Source organism: Ranitomeya variabilis, chromosome 1 (assembly GCF_051348905.1).
Source record: "Ranitomeya variabilis isolate aRanVar5 chromosome 1, aRanVar5.hap1, whole genome shotgun sequence".
In the NCBI taxonomy this organism is placed as follows: Eukaryota; Metazoa; Chordata; class Amphibia; order Anura; family Dendrobatidae; genus Ranitomeya; species Ranitomeya variabilis.
In genome coordinates, this window is record NC_135232.1 from 1,103,428,874 (window position 1) to 1,103,449,822 (window position 20,949).

The window sequence follows — 20,949 nt, forward strand, 5'->3', positions numbered from 1 at the left end:
CCTGCTATCGTGATGGTTTCCTAGAAATGGAATTACTAGTAAGTCTAATTCTATTTTCTCTAGTCACATTCCACGACTGCACCATAGGAAGAATGCCAAATAATCATTTTTAGGGGGGGGACAATGGCCTGGAGAGCCTTCCTTCCAAAGGCCAAATCGGTATTAGACATTAAATCAAGTCTATAATGTTTTAAAAAAGTATGGACCGAGGTGGCAGCTCTGCAGATGTGCTCGATGGAGGCGCTTGCCCTCTCAGCCCATGAGACTGACATAGATCTGGTGGACTGTGCAGCAAATGTCTCTGGAGGTACCATTCCTTGGTTTCCGTATGCTTCACAAATTGCCTTTTTAATCCAATTTGCAATCATGCTTTTTTGAAGCTTTCTTTCCTTTATGTTTCCCAAAAGTGCTGTATGAAGACATTCTGGCCCTTCCTCCGGAGTCTTGACCCTTGAAGGTAGTGAAGGACTGTTCTTCGTACATCTAGAGTACGGAACTACTTTTCTTTAGCTTTGGACGGGTTTTGACAAAAAGAAGGCAGTAACATTTCTTGGGACCTATGGAACTCCGAGGAGACCTTAGGCAAAAAAGATGGATCTAGGTGGAAAATAATTCTGTCCTCTAAAGTTCATAAATATGGTTCTCGGATTGAAAGGGCCTGTAGTTCACCTATCCCTCTCGCTGTTGTGATGGCCACCAGGAAAGCTGCTTTCCAAGACAAATTATCCAAGTTTATAATCTCTATAGGTTCAAACGGAGGTATTGTGAGGCCTTTGAGAACCATGTTCAGATCCCAGGCTGGGACCAAATTAGGAATTCTAGGTTGTAGACAAGAAGCTGCAATCATAAATCTTCTCACTCAGCGATGGTCAGCTAGGATCTGATCAAAGTACGAGCTGAGGGCTGCAACTCGGACTTTAAAAATGCTAGTCTTTAGTCCTTTCTCCAGCCTGCTTTGTAAAAAATCTAGGATTTGTACCATATTTGGATGTAACACATTCGGTGGGTTGGATCTGTACCAGGATATGAAGGTTTTCCATATTTTGTTGTAAATGGAATTAGTCACTGGCTTCCTTGCAGTGTTTTTTCCACCTTATCCGAGAGACCTCTAGTCTTTAGAATGATGGATTCAGAAGCCAGATCACAAGTTGGAAGGCTTGAGGATCTGCGTGACAAATTGGTCCCTGGTGGAGAAGGTTGCTGGTTGGTGGGAGAACCAGCGGGCTATCTACCTTTAAATTGTTCAAAGAGCCAAACCAGCTTCTTTTAGGCCAGGGGTGGGGAACCTCAGGCCCCAGGGCCATTTACGGCCCTCGATGACCTTTTATCAGGCTCCCGAGCAAATTCTCATGGACCGCATCCTTGGGCATTGAGGTGTATTTTGATTATGACCAGCTCATTAATTTCTTCTTGCTCTGTTAGCACACACACGCAGTGTTCACTACTGAACACTGAAGGGCACGCAATGAAAGATTATGTCCTGAAACCAGTGCCAGAGTCAGGATGTACTTTGTTGGCGGAGTTTGTACGGCCCCCGAAGGATGGTATAAATATCGAAATGGCCCTTGGCAGAAAAAAGATTCCCCACCCATTTTAGGCCAATGAGGTGCTACTAGAATAGTGATTGTCTTGTCCCTCCTGATTTTCTGCAACATCCTTGGCAGGAGAGGATTTGGAGGAAAAGCATATGCCAACTTGAAGTTACAATGGTGGGCTAAAGCATCCACGGCTATGCATGCATCGTTCGGGTCTAGAGAGAAGTATTTGCTTACTTTTGTATTCAGACGGGTAGCAAACAGGTCTACCTCCAGGAGACATCATTTTTCTGTTAACCCCTGAAAGACCACCACCTAGGCTCCATTCTCCTGGGTGTATCTTTTTCCTGCTGAGGAACTCTGCTTGCACTTTGGCAGACCCCTTTAGATGGAATGCAGACAGGGAGAACACGTGTCGTTCCGCCCAAGCAAAGATCCTGGTTGAAATTACCTTCAGGCTGTCGTGTCTTGTGCTCCATTAGTGTCGCAGATGCACCACTGTGGTCATATTATATTATAATATTATTAATATTATACATATGAATATATTTTTATATGAGTCCCTTTTACCAAGTCTACTGCCGCTTTTAGTGCTTGTTCTACTGCCTGTTATTCCCTGAAGTTGGAAGAATGAAGGCTGACATCTTGGGACCATATCCCCTGGAATGTGGCATGGGAGACCGTGGCTCCCCATCCTTTTCCACTGGCGTCTGTTGCGACGGTTCGGATTTTGATCCAAAGCCACTCCCATGACCAAATTCTTTGGTTTGAGCCACCAGCTGAGGGAGGCTTTTACTCAACCTGGTAGGTGAATAGTCTTACTCAAGGACCCCTGGGCACCGTCTGAGCAAGATAGAATGTGGGACTGCAAACATTTTGTGTGGGCCTGGACCCAAGCTACCGCTGGAATTCAGGAGGTCATGGACCCTAGAGCTGACATTGTGGACCTGAGAGATACTTTTCTTTGATCCTGCAAGGCTGTTATTTTGGACCATATCAGTATCTGTTTCTCTTTTGGCAGATGAGACATCTCGTCTTGCGAGTCCAACATTATTCCCAAGAAGATTCTCCTGGTGGATGCTACCAGGTTGGATTTTTGATAATTTATTAACCATTCTAAAGATGTTAGAAGATGCAGAACTTCCTGAATTTGGCACTCGAGGACAACTTCTGTTTGACCTATGTGGCGCTCCAGGGTCCTGGTCGTCACAGTAGCATTGCTTTCCTTACGGGTAGAGTGATGTTACGCTTGAAGGCAAGAAGGGATACCTGTAACTAGGTACCACAAACATGCAACACATTCATACTCCAGGCCACCAGGGGGAGCTTTTGATCCCACTTGCTAGGTGACTCCCCATATATATATAACTGGTAGTCTGTAGGGAAAGTGAGTCAGTTTTCCAGAGGGTTCCTGCCAGGAACGAGACAGGAGCCATCTGAGGGAGGCAAAGGTTTTACGGAGCTGTGCAGCCCTAGTGCAGCAGTTCCTGGAAAGAGACATTCAGAAAGCCGAATTGATTGCAGAGAACGTGCAGGAGAGCAAAGCACAGGAGTGGATATCAGAGGGAGACCAGCCCCGAGCAGGCTGCCTCCTTCTGAGGCGCAGGACCAGTAGCCAGAACACCGAGGATCATAAGGCACTCTATGACTTACATCAGAGACCGGCAGGACAGCTAAACTTTACGTTACCTGTCCGACCTAACACCCAAGAGACACGGTGGCACCCCTAAGAGGCTGGGGCATGCTAGAGTCCCTATAAACAGCCTCAAGCCACCAGTCATACGGGTTATGTCCTATCCTACCCAGAGGACAGAGAGAGAGACAACATCTGTGAGGACCTTATGTGAGCTTTTAGCAGTAGGGAACTACAATACTACAGCGCTAAAGGAAGGCTTTTGATTTCCACCTGGGTAAGGGGACTCCTAACTTGCCTTCAAGCCGGCCAGATCCTGCCTGCCCTGTGATCTGGTGCTCTGGACTGCGGATGCTGAAGTGTTCAGTAAACCAAGGCAAAGAGACTGCAAACCTGTGTCCTCCTTCTTTACTGCACTCCTCACCATCTTCCATCTACACACCGGGAGTCCTGGGGATATACTTCACCTGTGGGAAGTTATACCATCTAGCTGCCATAACATCACCCCAGAGGACCAGTTAAAGCAGCGTCAGTCCCCACTGACCGAATACCACAGGTGGCATCACGAACACAAACTTTATTCCCTTTAAAGACCTTTCCCCCCTTTTACATGGGTGTCCAGGGCCACGGACCGGGTCGCCACCGTGACATCCCCCTGTGAACCGCAGGACCCGGTACCGAGCACCCCGCTGCCCTGGCAGGGAGATCCACCTACGAGTAGCAGGTCGTCTAGGTAAGGCACGATACAGATATTTCTGTTCCGGATAGCCGCTATCACCTCTGCCATTATTTTGGTGTAGAAGAAATGCTGAACAGGAGGGTATTGAATTAATCTTTATGTGCCTGCCGTCTCAGATATCTTCGATACGTTGGGTGAATGGGGATGTGATAATAAGCATGCTGAAGGTCTATAGTCGCCATTACGAAGTCTTTGGCTACCATTGGAACGGTGCTTTCTAACGATTCCATCTTGAACCTCCTGTACTTTATGTGCATATTTAGAGGTTTTAAATTTATTATCATCCTGTGTGTTCCATTTGTTTTTTTATTAGGAACACGACCGAATAATGTCCTGTTCTGCACTGTTTTTGGAGCTGAGGATACCACCCTGCTGGAGAGTAATTTTTGGAGACGAGTCGTTAAGGCGCTTCATAATTCCTGAGATGGCAGGGAGGTTACTCTCAATATCTGTGGAGGATTGGAGGAGAACTCGATCTTTACCCTGGTTTGGACTGATTGTCTCACCCATTGATTGGAGGTAAGAAGATGCCACTGGGGAGGAACCCAGAGATGCGACCCCTAGTGATTCGACGTCATTGTCTATCTTGAAGTTATCTCTGGGAGAGTAAGATGTTTCTGCCTCTACCTCCCTTTGGATAGCTCCAGCGTTCGGTCTTCCCCTTTCCCCTTTATGAGGATGGCTGATTCTGAGGGGGACGAAAGGACCGCTTCTTGGTCACTTTGTGTTTAGGCAGTACTTTCTTTTGCCTTTTCCAATGATTTGTCCCGGGCTTGCCTGAATACATATTCCCCTTTGAAGGGGATAGAGCAAAGTTTGACCTTTGAAACAATGTCTCCGCTCCATAACTTCAGCCACACTGCTCTTCTGGCCGAATTCAACAATATCGAAGCTCTGGCTTCCATTTTTACCGGAAGCATCGGCCAGGAACCCTGTGGCTTTCTATAAGAGAGGTATAGTCCTCAATAGCTCTTCTCTTGAAGTACCCATGTTGATGTGTTCTTCCAGCTGATTTAGCCACCGGAACATTTACCTGGCAACACATGTAGATCCAACATTCGCATCCAACAAAGCCGCAGATGCTTACCATGATTTCTTTAGCAGGCTGTCTTGCGATCCATAGGGTCTTGTAATTGGGAGGAATCCTCAAAGGGCAAGGTTGTCTTTTTTGCTCCCTTTGCCACTTGAATATCCACTTTTGGTACCTCCGTTAAGTATCTGGATATGTTCTCCTCCAGTGGGAATCTTTCATTCAGCTTTGTAGGTGATACCAAGCACTTTTCTGGTAGTTCCCACTTATCCAGTATCAACTTTTGGATACTCTATCGGAAACAACTTTTTCTGAGATCTTAGACCCCCCAAACATTTCATTCTGAACAACTTCTTCCTTCCCCATATTCATAGTGGTTCTCACCACCATCAGAAGTTCTTCTGATGCAAAATAATATTTTTTATTCTTTCGGGACTGATCCTCTTTAACCTTTAACAATTTTGTCTGTGTTATCCTGACACAGGTGTTTCTTGCATGAAGAAGGTAACTTTTTAAGACAGATGGCAAACTTGTCTTTTCTTTTTGGAGCAGGATCCTTGTCTCCCTGAAAAGAGGAGAGAAGGGACCATAAGTATAACCCCTAAGGACATTCCTGCTCCAAAGATAAAGAGACACCAAGCCAGGCACTTACTGGGTTTGGGACAGCGCTGGGTTCTACAGATGCAGAGCAAGAAGAACGACCATCCTCCATCACAGCAAAGGTCCTACCTTGAGGTGTCTTCCATCTGGGCTCCTTATAAAGGGGGCCAAGATCTCAGTGTGTCATCCTGATGGGATGACCCTCCCCCTCTCCGTCTCTTTGGAAATTGCCCCCAGGTGCGGACTGTGTATCGGCATTATGACTCCAGCAAGCGCACGTATACGCACAAGTGCATCTTCTGGCTGTGCATTCCATCGTGGAACGCAACCGGAATTGACACCACCAGACCGCGACTTCGTGTCACATCACTTCCGTCACCGCCTGACACGTGCGAACGGAAGAGAGAGAAGGAGGAGAGCCGGGGAGATCTGAGAGGACCCCGGCTCCTGCCACCCTGCTTTGCCCGGAGGCGCAGGAAGGGCGGAAAAGGTCCCGAGTCCGGGGGAGACGGGAGTAGCTTCAGGAGGGGAAGGCCGGAGTGATCACCTCAGCTGCCCTGCTTGCACAGGTAATCTACGCTGCCCCTGTCACCGGCCATAGAGCACCGCAGGAGGACCTCCTCGTGCCCCATAGGGACAGGAAAAAACACTGGGGAGAGGAAGTGGGTTGGGGTTGTTTGACCTCTTCATGTTTCCTGTCCCTATATTAGGGTGAGGAGTATCCTGAGTATCCTTCTATGGTGCTGTCGTGGAGGGTGATTAGAGAAATATAGTGGTTTATTGACCCATCATGTCAGGGTGATGTTTCCTTCCAAGTGTGGAAGGCTTGAAAAAGTTTTACACTTGGTACGAAACATCTCCCTGTCATGATTGGTCAATAAACTACTATACTTTGGACTTTTGGAGTGCTGCCTTCATTTTTTTTTTATATATATTGAGGTTTGGTTTTGCCTGTTAGGCTTTGCACCCGCTTATAATCTTTTGCCTTGCTAGTGCTGCACCTACAAGTGCTTCTCACTAAATTAGGGACCGTTTTTTTCTTTGCAGGTGTTTTTTGTTAATTATTCTAATTTGCTGAGCTAGTGACTTTTGGGTTTTCATTGGCTGTAAGCCATAATCATCAACATTAACAGAAATAAACACTTGAAATACATCACTCTGTAATGACTCTAATATAGGAGTATCACTTTTTGTATTGAAGATTAACTTTTTGAAGACATTCTAATTTTGTAAGAAGCACTTGTATATCTCGCTATTTGTCAGTAATTGGAACAGCACCAATATGTTGTAGAACAAAAAGGGTGAAAAGTGAAAATCCAGTCACAAAATAGAAAATGAAAAAAAGACGCAGCACTCCGAACTAAGCAAATAGGCTATTAAAGGTCCCTTTTTTCTTTTTTGATTATTTTGGAGTGCTGCTTCTTTTTCATTTTTGTATCTATCTCATGAGCCTCTCCTGAGTGAGGCTCCAGTCCATGGTCCAGTCCTGTCCAGCCTGTTCTCCAGCTGCTAGCCAGTCCTTCAGGAAGAGGAGGGTCACATCTATCTCCCATGAGTGGTTCTCCTGGATGAGGTTGCTTCCTAGAGGTGTCCCCCTAGAGCAAGGCAGTGCCTTGAGTAGTGCCTGCCTGCCTGCTGCTGTCTCTCCCCAGCAGGCACCAGCCCTCTCCACCAGCAGAGCCCAGTGCCTGCTGTCTGCCTTCCATGTGCAGACCCTGCCTCTGCCCCCAGGATTGTTGCCTCCTCTGATTGCACATTTCCTCCTCATCTGCTGCTGCTGCTGTAGGTAACAATAGGGTCCTTGTGTCTTTCTAGCCAGACACCGCACTGCTGCATTTTATATGATCAGCTGCAGCAGCAGCAACAGCCAGAGCCTCATCATCCATCCATCCATCATCCCAGCGAGAGGAGGGCACTAGGGCTGCAGCATGGCAGCAGAGAGGAAGAGAAACTGGAATAAAGAAGATGACCTCCCTGTCTATCTGGCCAGACCCGGCACCACTGCCCAGACCCCAAGGGTGAAGTATGGGGGCATGTTTGCTTCTGTAGAAGGCGCCTATGAGAACAAGACTATAGATTTCGATGCCTACAGTGTGGGCAAGAAGGGGACCCGCACCCCGAGGAGCAGCAGCCGGGCGGACCTGGACGGGGACACTTTCAGCGAGACAGCCAGCGATGTGAGCGAGATCTCCGGCTCCGTCATCAGCTCCCCCGGAGAAAGGGACGAGCGGACCCCAGGCATTGAGATCAAGTACTCGGGTGGGAAGGAGCTGCTGCAGGGGCAGGACAATGGCAAGGTACAGTCTGCGGAGAGGGAGAGGCTGGGGGGCTGCACCAGCAGCAGTGGGGGCTGGGATGGGGACCTGCACATTGGCCTCGGGGTGCGGGGACAGTCGCTAAGGTTCATTGGCTGTTCTTGTTGAACCATTAACCCTTCTGCAATATTTTGCTTCTAAACCGAAGATACATTGTAAGCAGAACATTGTGCATTACTGTGCCCAAGAGCTAGCAATCCTGTCCCAGGGTCTGATGTGTTCTCAAGGTCATAATGAATTACTATGGAATTGTCCTTTTATTGTTACCTGTGATCATTGTGTTACATGTATGTACGTCCTATCTATCAATAATCTCTCTATTATCTATCCATCATCTATCTATCTATTATCTATCATCTATCTTTCATCTATCTATTATCTATCTATCTATCGTCTATCTATCTATTATCTATCTATCATCTATCTATCATCTATCTATTATCTATTATGTATCTATTATATATATATATATATTATCTATCTTTTATGTATCTATTATCTATCTATCATCTATATAATATGTATCTTTTATCTATCTATCATATCTATCTTGTATCTATTATCTATCCAGCTATCTATCTGTCTATCATCTACTGTATCTACTTTCTATTATCTATCTGTTATATCGATCTATCTATTATCTATCTATCTATCATCTATCTATTATCTATATATTATCTATATATTATGTATCTTTTATCTATCTATGTTATATCTATCTTGTATCTATTATCTATCCAGCTATCTGTCTATCATCTACTGTATCTACTCTCTATTATCTATCTGTTCTATCTATCTATCTATTATCTATCTATCTATCATCTACTGTATCTACTTTCTATTATCTATCTGTTATATCTATCTATTATCTATCTTTCTATATGATCATCTAAGACTCAGACATACATGCACAGGAATGGACTGCATTAATATGTTTTATAATTAGCTGCATGGTTCTGGTATTACCCAATATAACACCATATTTAATTCTAGGATCAGTGTGGCCCCATATTGCACATTGCCTATGAGAAGCAGGGCCTGGTGCAGGAAGGAAATATTGCGTTGACTGTACATGTTCCAGCATTGACGTTAGGTACTAATTGATAGTATGGATTGTATCCGTCAATATTTAAGCAGTGGTTGTGTCTTTATCCCTATATCACCATGTCATGGCGTTCTGGAAGAAGTAATGGTGTTCTCATACTTTGCTGTTGTGTAACAAAGAGAAGGGGTGCAGAATCTGGGAGGCCTCCAGACCTCGGCTCTCGGTGCTGCCTTCTGTCCCACCACATTCACTTTGCATTTTAATGTCCTTCAGCGTGCCAATGTAAGACCGGCTGACATTCATAGGAAAACCAGTCTGGGCTGGGAGGAGTGCAATGTTGTTCATGTTAACCACTTCCTACCTATTAAAAGTTTTGACCTTTTTATTAATTATTTTTAAAGCTTATTATTTTAGTGTTGTAGCCCAAGGGAAATATTTTGGCAGTGTCTGCCCTTAGACTAATCCATAGTGATTACGGTAATGACACGCAATGGCCGGTTCTTACCGCAACTGCAGTACTGGATCATTGAGGCTTGCAGGTAAAAACTGCACAACTGGGTGGTTTTCGGCAGAAATTATGATCTCCAATAGTTTTAGGTGCATTTAAGAGATCACTTTGAGCAGATATTGAGGATTCTTCCATCGACTACATAGCTTTCAAACAACTCAGTGTAGCTCTTAACTTTTTGTCCTTGGTGACAAAGAATTCTTCTTCTAAGGACAAATTATTGTTAGTTGTGGCCATCCTCCCTAAGTTGGCCCGTCATAGTGGTAAATAATCGGGGATAAAGTTGGTGAATCCAGTCCTATGGCCCCTTAGGAGCTCCTTAGTCATGTTTTCAAGGTTACTGGGATACATATCGCTTGATACATATTATTTTGGAGACCTATTTATTGCATTTAATATGTCAAAGTCCAGTAAGAGTGTAAATTTTCCCTTCCATGAACTTTGCTTTTAAGACATAGACGTGTTAGAAGTTGTCCATAATACCCAATACATTGAGACCCCATCTCTGTTACTAAGACAAAGCTGTTACACCTTTGCCCTCCGTTGGCTCGTTTGCCCTCCGTTGGCTCGTTTGCCCTCCGTTGGCTCATTTGCCCTCCATTGGCTCGTTTGCCCTCCATTGGCTTGTTTACTCTCCGTTGGCTCGTTTGCCCTCCTTTGGCTTATTTGCCCTACGTTGGATCGTTTACTCTCCTTTGGCTTGTTTGCCCTCTGTTGGCTCGTTTGCCCTCTGTTGGCTTGTTTGCCCTACCTTGGCTCGTTTACTCTCCATTGGCTCGTTTGCCCTACGTTGGCTCGTTTACTCTCCATTGGCTCGTTTACCCTCTGTTGGCTCGTTTGCCCTCTGTTGGCTTGTTTGCCCTCCGTTGGCTTTTTTGCCCTACGTTGGCTCATTTGCCCTACGTTGGCTTGTTTGCCCTCCGTTGGCTCGTTTGCCCTCCGTTGGCTCTTTTGCCCTCCGAAGGCTCGTTTGCCATACATTGGCCATGCTCTAAAAAGGAAAAGACCAACTAAGATAATAGACTACACATTGGTCAATCTTGAAGACCTATATGGGCCCATATGGCACTGCATTTTACAAAGGCTTGTCTTTCTGTGGAATGGTCGGTATCAATCCATAAAAATAGAAACTTTTTTTGTCTGGCATCTGTTATAAAAAAAAAATATATACTTCAATGATTTTTTCACAAGGGTGTCCGAGTAGGTTATTGTGATTTTTTAAATTATTGATTCACTTTGGTTGAGTATCCATAAGAAATGTTGCTGTCTGTAATTTTTGGCTAAACCTAAAAAGGAGGTTGGCAACGTTGATGGACTTCCGTCGAAGAGAACTTCTGGTATGTCTCATATATCAGCAGTTCTTCAAAACTTTATTTTTCATGTGATTGTACTTGTTGATGTTTTTGGTTGTTACTGTGATTCTGATTCTGAAGAAAATGACTATCTCTTTTCGACTCCAATGTTGTCTCAAAACCAAGATCTCAGGAATGTCAATGGATGAATGTGTGTATGCTTACATATACATTGCTCTGGCTAGTCTATATGTCAGCACCATCCATGCAATGCGGACTCTGAGATCTAGTCTTGAGGACCACATTGAGGTTTATGGTAGTTCTTTCTAGTGGTGAAACCGATAACGGCATTGACGCCACTAGTACTTTTAGTGCTGAAGCTGGTAATGGCTTTTTCTAAACTCACAAAGAACCTACTCAGAAAACCAGACACATTTCTTATCTCATGAATGGTTTTCTTGAGTGGATTATTGCTGAATGCCAGAGACCACAGCTGTGAATGTAGGATGTTCTCAGTCTCGGTAAGGACCATCTATGCAAAAACGATTGACTGTACTCCATTAACGAACAGTGGACAGTTCTCTCTATTACATCTATACTATGGACAAAAGTATTGGTAAGTCTCGAAATTACACGTATAGGAGCTTTAATACAACCTATTCTAAATCCATAGTCAGTAATATGGGGTTGGTCTGACCTTTTGCAGCTATAACAGTATCCAATCTTCTGAGAAGGCTTTCAACAAAGATTTTGGAAGTGCTTGTGGAAGTTTTTGACCATTCATCTAGAAGAGCATGTGTTGGGTCAGACGCTTATGTTGAGTGAGACAGCCAGGTTCACAGTCTCCATTCTAACTCATCCCAAAGGGGTTGGATGGAATGAGATCAGGGATTGTGCAGCCGGTCATGTTCTTCCACACCAAGTTTTCCCTACAATGTCTTTATGCACCTTGCTTTGTGCACTGGTGAACAGTTATGGGTAACAGGAAGGGGCTTTGCCCAAATTGTTCCCACAAAGTTGGAAACATACAGTTGTGCAAAATATCTTGTATGCTGAAACATTAAGATTTCCTTTCACTGGAACTAAGGGGCTGAGGCTGACTCCTGAAACACAAGCCTATAGCATTATCCCTCCTCTGTCAAACTTTACAGTTGGCACAATGCAATCAGTCGGGTAATGTTCTCCTTGCCTTCAACAAACCCAAACTTGTCCATTAGGCACTGGGTAGAAAAGCATCATCCATTACTCTTCACAACACGTTTCTAATGCTCCAAAGTCCAGCAGCGGTGTATTTTACACCACTTCATCCAGTGTTTGGCAATGTAGGGCTGCATTCAGCCGCATGGTCATGGAAACCCATGTCATGAAGTTCCTGGAAGGGCACAGTTTTGTGCTGATGCCAATACCATGGAAGTCTGGAGTCAGCAGAACGTTGGTGACTTTTATACCATTTGCTCCTCAGCACTCTGACACCGCTCTGTAACCTTACGTGGTCTCCACTTTGTGGTTGAGTTGGTATGGTTCAAAAACGCTTTGCTCGAGCGACTCGGAGGTCTTTTGAGTGCAAGTCTATGAAAGCCTCGTTCTGGCTCTCATGTGACCATCGTTACTACTGACTTCCAGGCAGTCTAAAGTTGCAGTCACAAGATATAGCCGTGGGACTGGAGCTGTGCCAATAATAGCTGAAAACAACAGCGGGTCAGGTTTTTGTCAGGGACCTCCACTTAGAGACACCACTCCATTGCTGAAAAAAAAGGCTTGAGTGGAGCGTTAATGCCATGGGCTTCATTTACCAAAGCTGTATAGCAGAAAAACTACATTTTTGTTGTTTGTAGCAACCAATCACAGCCCAGCTTACATCTTTTAAGATGCTGCAAAAATCAAACCACGAGAAATAATTTCAGAACCTTTTACACCTTTAATGTCACCCATAATTTGTACAATTCAATTGAAAAATGAACTGATGTCTATTTTTGGTGGAAAAAGAAAAGAACTAAAATAATGTGGTTGCATAAATATTAAATATGCACACCATTAAACTAATACTTTTTAGAAGAAACCATTGAATTTATGACAGCATCCAGTCTTTTTGGATAGGAGTTTACCAGCATGGCACATCTAGAATTAGCAATCTTTGCCCAATCTTTCTTCCAGTAGCACTCCAAATTTGTCAAATTCCGAGGGCACCTCCTATAAACAGCGCCCTCTTCAGGTCAACCTACAGATTTTCAGATGGACTAAGGGTACCGTCTCACTATACGATTTACCAACGATCACGACCTACGATACGACCTGGCCGTGATCGTTGGTAAGTCGTTGTATGGTCGCTGGGGAGCTGTCACACAGACCGCTCTCCAGCGACCAACGATGCCGAGGTTCGCTGGTAACCAGGGTAAACATCGGGTTACTAAGCGCAGGGCCGCGCTTAGTAACCCGATGTTTACCCTGGTTACCAGCGTAAAAGTAAAAAAAAAAAAAACGTACATACTCACCATCTGATGTCCGTCAGGTCCCTTGCCGTCCGCTTCCCGCTCTGACTGAGCGCCGCCGTACAGTGAGAGCACAGCACAGCAGTGACGTCACTGCTGTGATCTGCTCTCACTTTCCGGCCGGCAGACAGTCAGAGCGGGAAGCGGACGGCAAGGGACCTGACGGACATCAGATGGTGAGTATGTACTGTTTGTTTTTTTTTTACTTTTACGCTGGTAACCAGGGTAAACATCGGGTTACTAAGCGCAGCCCTGCGCTTGGTTACCCGATGTTTACCCTGGTTACAAGCGAACGCATCGCTGGATCGCTGTCACACACAACGATCCAGCGATGACAGCGGGAGATCCAGCGACGAAAGAAAGTTTCAAACGATCTGCTACGACGTACGATTCTCAGCAGGGTCCCTGATCGCTGCTGCGTGTCAGACACTGCGAGATCGTAACGATATCGCTAGAACGTCACGAATCGTGCCGTCGTAGTGATAAAAATGCCACTGTGTGACGGTACCCTTAGGTCCAGGGTCTGGCTGGGCCATTTCAAAACTCTAACCTTCTCGTGAAGATATTCTTTTGTTGATTTGGAGGTACAGTTGTGTGAAAAAGTGTTTGCCCCCTTCCTCATTTGCTATTCTTTTGCATGTTTGTCACACGTAAATGTTTCAGATCACCAAACAAATTTATATATTAAAAAAGATAACAGAAGTAAACACAATATGCAGTCTTCAAATGAAGGTTTTTATTAAGGGAAAAAGAAATCCAAAGCTACAAGGCCCTGTGTAAAAAAAAAAAGTGATTCCGACCTTAAAAAAAAAACATAAATTAACTGTAGTTAATTGGGAAACTAGGTTCAAATTCCCTAGCCGAACTCAGACCTGATTACTGCCTTACCTGTTCTTATTCAAGAAATCACTTACAAAGGACCAGCCTGACAAAGTGAAGTAGATCAAAAGGTGCTGAAAAGCTAGACGTCATGCTGTGATCCAAAGAAATTCTGGAACTAATGAGAAACACAGTAATTGAGATCTATCAGTGAGGAAAAAGTTATAAAGCCATTTGGCACTCCAGCGAACCACAGTGAGAGTCATTATCCACAAATGCTAAATAAGGGGAACAGTGGTGAACCTTCTCAGGAGTGTCCGGTCTACCAAAATTACCCCAGGAACGCAGCAATAACTCATCCATGAGGTCACAAAGGACCCCTCAACAACATTCAAAGAACTACAGGCCTCACTTTCCTCAGTTAAGGTTCATGACTTCACCATGAACAGGGCAAAAATGGCCTGCATGGCAGAGTTTCAAGACGAAAACCACTGCTGTGCAATAAGAACATAAAGGCTCATCTGAGTTTTGCCAGAAAACATGATGATCCCCAAGACATTTGAGAGAATACTCTGTGGACTGACAAGACAAAATTTAAACTTTTTGTAAGGTTTATGTCCCATTACATCTGGCGTAGAAGTAAAACAGTATTTCAGAAAAGGAACATCATACCAACAGTAAAATATGGTGGTGGTCTGGGGCTGTTTTGCTGCTTCTGGTCCTGGAAAGCTTGCTGTGGTAAATGGAACAATGAATTCTGCTGTCTACCAAAAAATCCAGAAGGAGAATGTCCATCCATCTGTTCATGACCTTAGGCTGAAGCGCACTTGGGTTATGCAGTAGGACAATGATCCAAAACACACCAGCAAGTCCACCTCTGAATGGTTTAAGAAAAGCAAAATTAAGACTTTAGAGTTCGAGAGTTAGAGAGCAGAGTTCGCATCTCGGCTTCAGAAAAATGGCCGCCGCAATCTCCATCTGCGCAGGCGTGGCAGCCCGCGGCCATTTTCCTGAAGCCCCGGGCAGCAGAGCGCTCCAACTGCGCACGCGCGGCCACAAGAAGATGGCCGCCCCCACCGATCACCAGGGATATAGCGCAGATCGCGCTCTTTTTCGTCACCTGCGCAGTCGCAAACCACTACGCCACCAACGGAAACCTAAGCAAGATCTGGAGGAAGAAACAGCTTTGTCACCACGCCCATCAGACCAGACCAGCATGATTGACAAGCGAAAACGGCGACTTTGGTAAGTAATTTCGGCAGCTTAGGTGGGGAATCAGGGTAGAAAAAAAACACTTTTGTAAAGCACAGCTCATGCCCTATGTAGCGGTATTTTTATCTCCGAGTGAAAATCCGGGGTGACAGGTTCCCTTTAAAATAGTGGTTCATGCTTGGAAACCCTCCATTGTGGCTCAATTACAACAATTCTGCAAATATGAGTGAGCCAAAATTCCTCCAGAGCATTGTAAACACTCATTGCCAGTTATCGTAAACACTTGATTGCAGTTGCTAAGGGTGGCACAACCAGTTATTAGGTTTAGGGGCAAAGACTTTTTCACACCAGGGACCTGTAGGTTTGGGTTTCTTTTTCCCTTAATAATAAAGACCTTCACTTAACCCCTTCACCCCGAAGCCTGTTTTCACCTTCCTGACCAGGCCAATTTTTTCAATTCTGACCACTTCCGCTTTTTGAGGTCATAACTCTGGAACGATTCAATAGATCCTACTGATTCTGAGTGTTTTTTTTAATGACAGTGCACTTCATGATAGTGGTAAAAACTTTTTGCTATGACATACTTTTATTTGTGAAAAAATCTGAAATTTTGTGAAAATGTTGAAAATTTTGCAATTTTAAAACTTTTCATTTTTATGCCCTTATATCGGAGAGTCATGTCACAAAATAGTTAATAAATAACATTTCCCACATGTCTGCCTTACATGAGCACAATTTTTGAAAACATTTTTTGTTAGGAAGTTATAAGGGTTAGAAGTTGACTAGTGATTTCTCATTTTAACAACAAAATTTACAAAACCATTTTTCTTTAGGGACCACATCAGATTTGAAGTCACTTTGAGCGGTCTATATGAATACCAAAAATACCATTCTAATAACTGCACCCCTCAAGGTGCTCAAAACCACATTCACAAAGTTTATTAACCCTTCAGGTGCTTCACATGAATTAATGGAATGTGGAAAGAAAAAATTAACATTTAACTTTTTTTCACAAAAAAAATTCATTTAGACCTATTTTATTTTTACTTTCTCAAGGGTAACAGGAGAAAATAGACAATATAATTTATTGTGCAATTTCTCCTGAGCATGCCAATACCCCATACAGTGGGGAAAAAAGTATTTGTTTCTACCAAACAGTTCTACTTTGGTTTCATCAGACCATATCACATTCTCCCAATACTCTTGATAATCCAAATGCTCTCTAGCAAACTTCAGACGGGCCCGGACATTTACTGGCTTAAGCAGGGGGACACGTCTGGCACTGCCAGATCTGAGTCCCTGGCGGTGTAGTGTGTTAGTGATGGTAGCCATTTTTACAGTGGTCTCTGCTCTACCGCTCTATGCAAGTCATTCACTGGGTCCCCCAGTGTGGTTCTGGGATTTTTGCTCATCGTTCTTGTGATCATTTTGACCCCACAGGGTGAGATCTTGCGTGGAGCTCCAGATCGAGGGAGATTATCAGTGGTCTTGTATGTCTTCCATTTTCTTATTATTGTTCCCACAGTTGATTGAGTTTGAGGGTTCTGTGCAGGATCTTAGTTGCTCCCAGCATTGTGCTTTTCTGGACAGAGAGCTCAGATGTTGCTCCTGAGATCTCTTTTAGCCATTTTCCCAACTTAGGGTCACTGCTCCAAGTGCTCCTATCGCCACTGTTGCGTTCACGTTCCACGTCTTCTCCAATTCTCCTTTGAGACCCTGGGATTTCTCCAGCTTTTCATATTCCTTCTTTCTGATATTGCTGTCACTTGGCACTGCCACATCTATTATCATTGCTGTCTTCTGATCCTTGTCTACTATCACAATGTCTGGTTGGTTAGCCAACACGTGCTTATCCGTCTGGATCTTGAAGTCCCACAGGATTTTTGCACTTTCATTCTGCACCACTTTTTCTGGGGTCTCCCACCTGGTCTTAGGGGGTCTTAGCCCATATTCTGTGCAGATGTTCCTGTATACAATTCCCGCTACTTGGTTGTGGCGTTCGGTGTACGCTGTTCCTGCTTGCATTTTGCATCCTGCCACTATGTGTCAAACTGTTTCTGAGGTTTCTTTGCATAGACTATGTGTACATGCATACATACATAATAAGAATAGATACTGAGAATTACACCATTTATACAGGACAGGAGAAGTATACACAGCTTCACAATATATACTACAATCTATTATATACACAGCTCCATATTACAATGGGGAAAAAAGTATTTAGTCAGCCACCAATTATGCAACCTAAAAAAATGAGAGGCCTGTAATTGACATCATACGTAGACCACAACAACAGTATGAGAGTCAACATGAGAAAACAAATCCAGAAAAACACCTTGTGTGGTTTGGCAAAATTTATTTTTCAAATTATGGTGGAAAATAAGTATTTGGTCACCTAAAAACATGCAAGATTCTGGCTCTCACAGACCTGTAACTTCTTCTTTAAGAGACTCCTCTGTCCTCCGCTCATTACCTGTAGTAATGGAACCTATTTAAACTTGTTATCAGTATAAAAGACACCTGTCCACAACCTCAAACAGTCACACTCTAAACTCCACTATGGTGAAGACCAAAGAGCTGTCGAAGGACACCAGACACAAAATTGTAGCCCTGCACCAGGCTGGGAAGATTGAATTGGCTGTAGCCAATGACAGGTCGACTTGGCCTTTTGTTTTGGATCATTGTCACGTTGGAACGACCAAGTACGTCCCATATGCAGCTTCCGGGCTGATGAGTGCAAATTTGCCACCAGTATTCGCTGATAGCGTGCTGCATTCATCTTTCCTTCAACTTTGACCAAGTTTCCTGTGTCTTTGTAGCTTACACATCCCCAAAACATCAGCGATCCACCTCCGTGCTTAACAGTAGGAATGATGTTCCTTTCTCTCCATCTCTAACGGTTTTGTTTGTGGCCAAAAAGTTACCTTGTTCCAGAAGTTTTGAGGTTTGTCTCTGTGCTGTTTTGCATATTGTAGGTGAGATACTTTGTGGCATTTGCACAGTAATGGCTTTCTTCTGTCAAGTCGCCATGCAGCCCATTTTTCTTCAAATGCCTCCTTTTTGTGCATCTTGAAACAGCCACACCGCTAGTTTTCAGAGAGTCCTGTATTTCAGCTGACGTAATTTGTGAGTTTTTCTTTGCATCCCAAACAATTTTCCTGTCAGTTGTGGATGACATTTTTGTTGGTCTACCTGACCATGGTTTTGTTTTTACAGAGCCCCTGATTTTCCATTTGTTAATCACAGTTTGAACGCTGCTGACTGGCATTATCAATTCCTTGGATATCTTTTTGTATCCCTTTCTTGTTTTATACAGTTCAACTACCTTTTCCCATAGATCCAATTCTTTTGCTTTCCCCATGACTCACAATCCAGAAACGTCAGTGGCTGGATTAAAGATGCAAGAGTCTGTCTGGATCCTAGAAACTCACTCAGCTTTTATGCACACACACTGATTACAAGCAAACAGATCACAGGTGAGTTGTTACCTTTAGTAGCCATTCAAACCCATTTGTATCAACTTCTGTGCATGTTATCAGGCCAAAATCACCAAGGTTATACACATGGGAAGAAGGAATCAATATCACTATTACACAGTGAACGGGAAACCACTGGGTAAATCTGACTTGGAGAAGGACTTGGGAATCCTAGTTATTGATAAACTTACCTGGAGCAGCCAGTGCCATTCAGCGGCTGCCAAGGCAAACAGGATCATGGGGTGTATTAAAAGAGGTCTGGATACACATGATCAGCATGATGAGAGCATTATACTGCCTCTGTACAAATCTCTGGTCAGACCGCAAATGGAGTACTGTGTACTGTTTTGGTCATCGGTGCTCAGGAAGCATATAATGGAACTAGAGCCGCACACAAATAAGTCTGTATCTGCTGCATATCTGCCAACAATGTCCACCACATTGTATTCTGTGACTGTCATAAGAGTCTCCAGTTCATTCATTTTGCTTGCTAGACATCTTGAATTTGCCAGCAGACATTTAATATTATTAGCACATTTGTTACTCCTACTCAGCTCCCAATTTTCCTTGCATATCCTAGCCCCCCTAAATCCTTATTTACCCCTACAGTCTCCCTCTCTCTGTGTACTCTATCCCCTTATTAGCACAACTACACCCTCTTCCCCCAGATCCCAGTTTAAAAGCTCCTCTATCCATCTTACCATTTTTTCCCCAAGCACAGCTGCACCCTCCCCATTTAGGTGCAGCCCGTCCTTACCGTAGAGCTTGTAGCCGACAGAGAAGTCGGCCCAGTTCTCCTTGAACCCAAACCCTTCCTTCCTGCACCAGTTTCTAAGCCACTTATTTATCCCCTTAAGTTCCCGCTGCCTATCCAGTGACACTCGTGGCACTGGCAGCATTTCTGAAAACACCTCCTTGGCTCCTTGGAGGTCCTGACCTTCACATTCTCTTATAGTTCCCTGTAATCAGTCTTCAGGACCTTCCACCTCCCTCTAACTTTGTCATTGGTACCGATATGTGCCATGACCTCTGGGTTTTCCCCATCCCCACCCAACAATCTGTCTATCTGATCCGCAATATGTTGAGCCCGAGCATCCGGCAGACAGCACACTGATCAGCATTCACGGTCTCGGGGGCAGATGACCCTGTCTGTCCACCTAATTATAAAGTCCCCTACCACTAACATCTGTCTGGCCTTTGCTGCACTCCTATTTCCCTCCATCCTACAGCAGTCGTTTTCCTAGTTTCTAGGAGCAACATCCTGCAGCGATTCAAGTCCTGGGCTTGCATTCCTAATATTATCCAAACAGGCATATTTACTAGGTTGTGCTAGATCAGGACTGGGCTCCCTGGCACTTTTCTCCCTACCCCTTCTTGTAACATTTACCCAGCTGCTTACTTAACTGTCCTGATCTTCCCCATGTCCACACTCCTCCATATCACTAGCACCAGCCAGTGCAAGCTCAGTGAGCTCTAAACTCCTCTCCAGGGTTGCAATGCTACTGAGTGTTGCAAGCCGCACATTTAGATCCATTACCTGGGCTTCCAAACATGTAACTTGCTTGCATCGAGTGCACATGTATTCACCCTCAAACTGCTGTTCAAGGCATGCAAACATCTCATGCCTGGTGGCATTGTCCATGGAGCACATATTCAATGGGGATAACCGTACAGATAAAAACAGAAAATAAAGAAAACAATTGAAGCTAGTAAGGAAAACGCCAAGCTATGCTCTTGTGTTAAACTATGAAATTGCTTTTAACTATGGACTTATCTGCAGCCACAGACTTAATGACAGCCCTCACTTCGCTCAGTGGCCCTAGCTTAGAGTCTGTGGAACTTGTAGTCCACTCAGCAGCACAGGTGTTTTCTCAGCAAATTGGAATACTTGATAACACCTGCTTGACAAAATGATATTAAAATCCGAAATGTTGGCGTAATGAAATGTATGTTCAGTAAATGCATTCAATACTTTGTCGGGGCTCTTTTTGCATCAATTACTGCAACAATGCAGCGTGGTATGGAGGCGATCAGCCTGTGCCACTGCTGAGGTGTTATGGAAGCAAAAGTTGCTTTGATAGCAGCCTTCAGTTCATCTGCATTGTTGGGTCTGGTGTCTCTCATCTTCCTCTTAAGATGGGGTTAAGGTCAGGCGAGCTTGCTGGCTAATCAAGCACAGTGATACTGTTGTTTGTAAACCAGGTATTGGTACTTTTGGCAGTGTGGACAGGTGCCAAGTCCTGCTGGAGAATG

At 44.3% G+C, this 20,949-nt stretch overlaps 1 protein-coding gene across 1 annotated transcript in view; it reads left to right on the plus strand.

Moving 5' to 3' along the window:
- Nucleotides 1-7,081: 7,081 nt before the first annotated feature.
- CRMP1 (collapsin response mediator protein 1) overlaps nucleotides 7,082-20,949 on the plus strand; it is a 109,530-nt gene continuing 95,662 nt past the window's right edge. The window contains exon 1 of the mRNA XM_077280128.1: nucleotides 7,082-7,834. Within this exon, the coding sequence (XP_077136243.1) occupies nucleotides 7,466-7,834 (369 nt within the window). The 5' untranslated portion in view covers nucleotides 7,082-7,465. The remainder of the gene's footprint in view (nucleotides 7,835-20,949) is intronic.